This window comes from Lipotes vexillifer, unplaced genomic scaffold (assembly GCF_000442215.2).
Source record: "Lipotes vexillifer unplaced genomic scaffold, Lipotes_vexillifer_v1.1 scaffold382, whole genome shotgun sequence".
Classification (NCBI taxonomy): Eukaryota; Metazoa; Chordata; class Mammalia; order Artiodactyla; family Lipotidae; genus Lipotes; species Lipotes vexillifer.
The window spans coordinates 165,654-170,617 of NW_006780611.1; the positions used below are offsets into that span (position 1 = coordinate 165,654).

At 60.9% G+C, this 4,964-nt stretch overlaps 1 protein-coding gene across 1 annotated transcript in view; it reads right to left on the reverse strand.

The window, feature by feature from the left end:
- Window positions 1-1,490: 1,490 nt before the first annotated feature.
- Window positions 1,491-4,964, reverse strand: part of MAPK8IP2 (mitogen-activated protein kinase 8 interacting protein 2) — a 9,545-nt gene continuing 6,071 nt past the window's right edge. The window contains exons 10-12 of the mRNA XM_007453872.1: window positions 4,835-4,905; window positions 1,955-2,053; window positions 1,491-1,563 (exon numbers count right to left, since the gene is read on the reverse strand). Of these exons, the coding sequence (XP_007453934.1) occupies window positions 1,491-1,563; window positions 1,955-2,053; window positions 4,835-4,905 (243 nt within the window). The remainder of the gene's footprint in view (window positions 1,564-1,954; window positions 2,054-4,834; window positions 4,906-4,964) is intronic.

A 4,964-nucleotide genomic window follows, 5' to 3' on the forward strand; every position in this document is an offset into this window, starting at 1 on the left:
AGGAAAGTTTTCTCGTAGATGTTCTGCTGGGTCGGTCTTCTTGCAGGGTCGGGGACCCTGGCCTGCGCCGGGGCTACCCAAATGCTGAAGGGTGGTCATTTACTGATTCCTAACCCGTGACTATGTTCTCTGTTTGCTGGTTGCCCTTAATTTGAGTAGAGGTGTGTGATTTCTATAGACAGTGGTTTTCAACCTTCATGTAGTGAATTTGTCTACATTGGCCTTTCTCACTCTCATTTCTTAACCCTCACCTGTTGTCTTCCTGGTGCTGCTGGCATCCTGGGCTCGGGGGGGATAGGGCAGGGGGGCAGGCCCACCCTCAGAAAGGCGCTGACCTCAGCACCTGAGAGCTGGGGCTCACCGGGGCCAGGGGGCTGGGGAAGCCCTTTCTCCAGGAGGTACCATCTGTAATCACCTAGGGCACGTGACAGTCACCTCTTTTCTTCCGGCTTTCTGTGGAGAATTTTTAAAACACTAATCTTAAGATCTAAGCGGACTGACGCCTGCTCTCTCTCACATACACACTCACAAGCGTGCGGGCACACTCACGAGCACGCACACACTTCCCAGCCTGGCACTCCAGTGCAGGTGGAAAGGACACACGTTGCGTGACCTCTCTGTCTGGCCTCAGCTTCCTCGCTGGTCAAGCAAGTGTACTTGGAGAGCACCCCCCCCGCGCGCCGCACAGGGACACCGGCGTGATTTCAGAGAGCACTGAAGGGGTGAAACGTCTCCTGATTCCATCACCCTGGGGTCTTGGTCTCCACTGCCATGGACAGTGCCTGGGCCCCTGGCCCCTTATCTTCTCCCCCCAACCCCAGAAATAGCCAAGGTCACACCAAGCAGAGAGTTTATTGAGGTGCTGGACTGCGGGGAGTGTTTGCAGCGGCATAGCAGATGCTGGTGTGGCCGGGGCCTGGGCCGGGGCCCCCTCCTCCTAGCAGCGTCTGGGGCTTGGGGTGACCACGACTCCGAGTCTCCCGCAGGGCCCTACTGGGGAACCCCTCCCTGCTTACCCCTGAGCTCCTCGTGGGGCACGATGGGGGGGGCCCTCTCTTTGTCCCTATGGTGAGGATGGGATATGACCCCTTGATATTCACTATAAAAATTAAAATTCCTTTATAAATCACACGGGAAAAGCAAGAGGGGATCACCTGGGAGCTCCCTCCACACGCCCCTCCCAATTCTGACCCCAAAGTAAAGAGCGGACGGCAAGAGTTTGCAGGCACAGAGGAGGAGAGACAAACAGGAGAGAAGACGGAGGCCAAGGGCCGACCAGGGCGACACAGAGAGAACAGATCAGGGGTAGCGAAGGTGCAGGCTCCACGCTTCAGCAGCCCCCGGGGGGCGAGGAGAGTTCCCAGCACAGCCCGGAGACTCGCCAGATGTCAGGTCCCACGTGCCCCCAGTCCAGTCGTTGCCAAAGCCGAGGTGGCCGCATGAGGTGCCCCCAGCCCCAGCCGCTCCCGGAGCGGGAGAGCGGCGGGTGGCTACTCCAGGTAGATGTCCTCTGTGGGGCAGGCGTACTCCAGGTGCCGCTGGTAGTACTCCAGGAAGGCGCGGCTGGGGGAGAGAGCGGCCTCAGCTCCAGGCTCCCCAGGCCCGCCCACGCCCCCCCAGCCCTCCTGGCCCGGCCCCTTTTCCTTACGGTCTAGCCTCAATGCTGCCTTCCCACCCCCAGCCCCGTGGTCAGTGTGCCCGTGCCGGTCCCACGCCCAGGACTCCTCTCCACGCTCCTGCCCCCCCACCTTCCCAGCCCTCCACCACCACCAGTCATCTGGCCTTCCCTCCCTTCCCCTCCCCTGTCTCCCCAGACTTCATCTCCATCCCTCCTCCCAGCCTGCTCACCCCCCGGGGAACGGCTGCACGGGTTCTGCATCCCCACCCCAGTCCCAGCCGTCACTCCACACTGGCCCAGCCCTAACCCTGCAACCCACCCTCCGGACCCACTCACCCCACACTCTGGGCCACGGGCCTCATCGACTCCTGGGAGACGAAAACGTGGCAGGCAAAACGGCTCAGCAGCGGGTGCTTGGTGATGAAGCCAAAATAGCTGCGGGGAGCGCGGCGGTGAGCACACGGGGACGTCAGGGCGCGGGTCCACCCCTCAGCCCCCAGGGATCCGGGAGAAGAGGCAGTGACAGAGGGCTCAGGGAGGGCGTGTGGGGCTGGGGAACGTGCGGGTCATACGATTTCAAGATTCGAGGCCCCTTTCTGGGTCCTCATCAGAGCACAGCGCTGGGCATCTGTGAGGAGTTAGCAATCTGTGCTCATCTGTCCACGACAAGGGCGTCCCACTGCATCTTCCTTCTCCCGAGACAGTGCCAGCTGCCTCTGTGGCCCCCCACCCACCCAAAGCCTGCCCTTGGACCACAGAGCAAGGCCTCCCCGTCTTCTGGGCACCACATCTCAGCTGACTCTTCCTTGTCATGTCACCTGACACCCTGAGCCTGCCCAGTCCCATCTCTGGTCCTGCAAACCCACAGCTGTTTTCTGGTCTCTGATGTGGGGCTTGACATGGGCCCTGACGCGTAGAACAGTCTTCCTGAAGAAACTTGTACCCTGGCTCTGTGCCCCCAGCGCTGTTCCACGTGTGCCCCCAGCGCTGTTCCACGTGTGCCCCCAGCGCTGTTCCACGTGTGCCCCCAGCGCTGTTCCACGTGTGCGCCCAGCGCTGTTCCACGTGTGCCCCCAGCTCTGTTCCACATGTGCCCTTCCTGAACCTGCCCTTCTTCTCATCCAGACATTAATAAAAATTATTGTCCAGAGGGAGGAACTGCCAGAATCCTGCAGCAGGAGGGTTGAGACCCACCCCCCAACTGTGGCTAATGCAGCCCACATCAGGTGGGATTAGGGTTTTGCGGTTGCACCAGATGGGAATCCACACAACAGCATCATCGCTGGGACAACGTGCTCATGTTGGCCACGTACACGTCACAGCCTTGTCTTGAATGCCACGCTCAGATGATCCCGTTCACGGGGAGTGCCAGGAACCGTCCTCAGCAAAGCTCTTTATGTCATTAACTCCCATAAACCTCACAACGGCCCTGGGCGGTGGGTCTCCAGATGAGGGCGTCGGAAACACAGCCGGTCTGTAGCGCCCTGGGAGTGCTCTCAGCCGCCCGTGATCTCACACGCCACATGCTCCCACCTTATCCGGACACAGCGTGCCCCAGCACGTGCCTAATCCAGCCCGCTTCACAGCAAGATGCCTGACATTGGCTCCTTGTGGCCCCTCACTGTGCGGCCTGGGCTGAGTTCTGCACTAACATGTACCAGTTAAGTCTGGGCCAGGACAGCACCTCCTCGGTCCCCTCCTGGCCACGGAACTGCATCTGGGTCAGCGTCTGGCCTGGACGCCTGAGCCTGTGGCACCCAGTTTCCCTCTGCTGTCCCTCCTCTCGCGTGTGCCACCCTCAGCCCACTGTCCGTGGGCCACCGTGCACACTGGTCCTCATGGTGCCAGATCTGCCCCGCCACCTGTTCTGAGCCCTGGCCCTCCACCCCTCAGAGCAGCATCTAAACTGTGATCCCATCAAACCAACTCCCTCTCAAGGGAGAAGCCAAACTGGGCTCTGACCCGGCTGAGGGTGGACACCGTCGCCCAGCCAGCAGACAGAGCGCCCCTCACTCTTACCACAAGTGTCCAGGTGACACACATGCCGGCCTCAGTATGTCACAAGCCTCAGCCCCAGCAGCAGTGTGTCCTTCCCACATCCTGCCTCCCCTGAGGACCTGCTTCCTCAAATACCACTGGGCCCTTCGGAGCCTCTGCTTGGCTCTGTCTGCGTCGCAGGTTAGCTCCTCCTGTCGCTTCATCTAGGGCACTGGCATCCCGTGCGCAGGAGGCCGGCTGGGCAGGAAGGCTGTAGCCCTCCATCCGCTGGTTACGCTTCCCTTTCGCTCCCGTCTCTCCTCTCTCTGCCTGGCTATCCTGTCTGCCCCACGGCCGAAGTTACCTACCGGCTCCGAACGCACCTCCCCCCAGGTCTCCCTTCCACACTCCAGACCACGTAGCAACGGCCACTTCACCCTCACTGCCTCAGGATTGAACACGGCGTCGCCAGCCTGCGAGGCCCACTCACTCCAGGCCTCTTCTCTTGGTGCGTGGGTTACTAACTGCTCAACACCCAGATCACCCTTGATTCTCTCTCCAGGTCAGCCTCCACATCCAATCAACTCAGGTCCTGACTGCCCACCTCCTAAATGCCACTAGGTCACAGCACCTGGATAACCTCAGCAGCCACCTGGTCTCCTGCCAGCAGCACTTGGGTCCTTCCACTCTGCACAGCAGCCAGAGGCAGCCTGTCAACCTGACTGTGTCACCCCATGACCCCATCACCAACGGGATTAAGTATAAGCTCCCTGGCATAGTCAGAAGGACACAGGTGCTCTTAGTGTCCCTCCGGCCTTACCCAGCTGCCCCCAAGGAGCCCCTAGTGCGCCTTGCCCACAGCCCTGGCTCAGCCGGCTCCCTGCCAAGAAGATCCACCCTGTCACCCACTTGCCTTTCAAGGTTTGTAGAGTGGTCTTCAGCCACCCCGCTAAGTCCCAGGAGAATTCGCCCGCCTCCCTGCAGGTCTGCTCACTGCAGCCCCATGCACATGTCCACCAGAGCCCCACGAGTGCTTTGAGCACTCGCTTGAATGTATGTCTGTCTCCCCACCCAGACCAGATGGGAGCCTGTCTGATCCAGGTGTCCTGGGCCCAGAACAGAGTGGGCGCCATGTAGGGACTCAACTCCTGAAGCCAAGTGGGTGCGGGTGAGAGGGTGGGATGGTGAATGCACAGCCCTCAGGGTTCAAGGGGACCAGGGGACGGAGGAGTCTCGTACCAGCTGTTGCGGGGGTGGCAGCCGCAGAACGAGATGTTCTTCATCTGGAAGAAGTGGCTGCAGTGCTGGAACTAGAGCAGAGGTGGCAGCAGAGGCCCACGTTAGACAACCAGCCCAGGGCCCCCCCCCC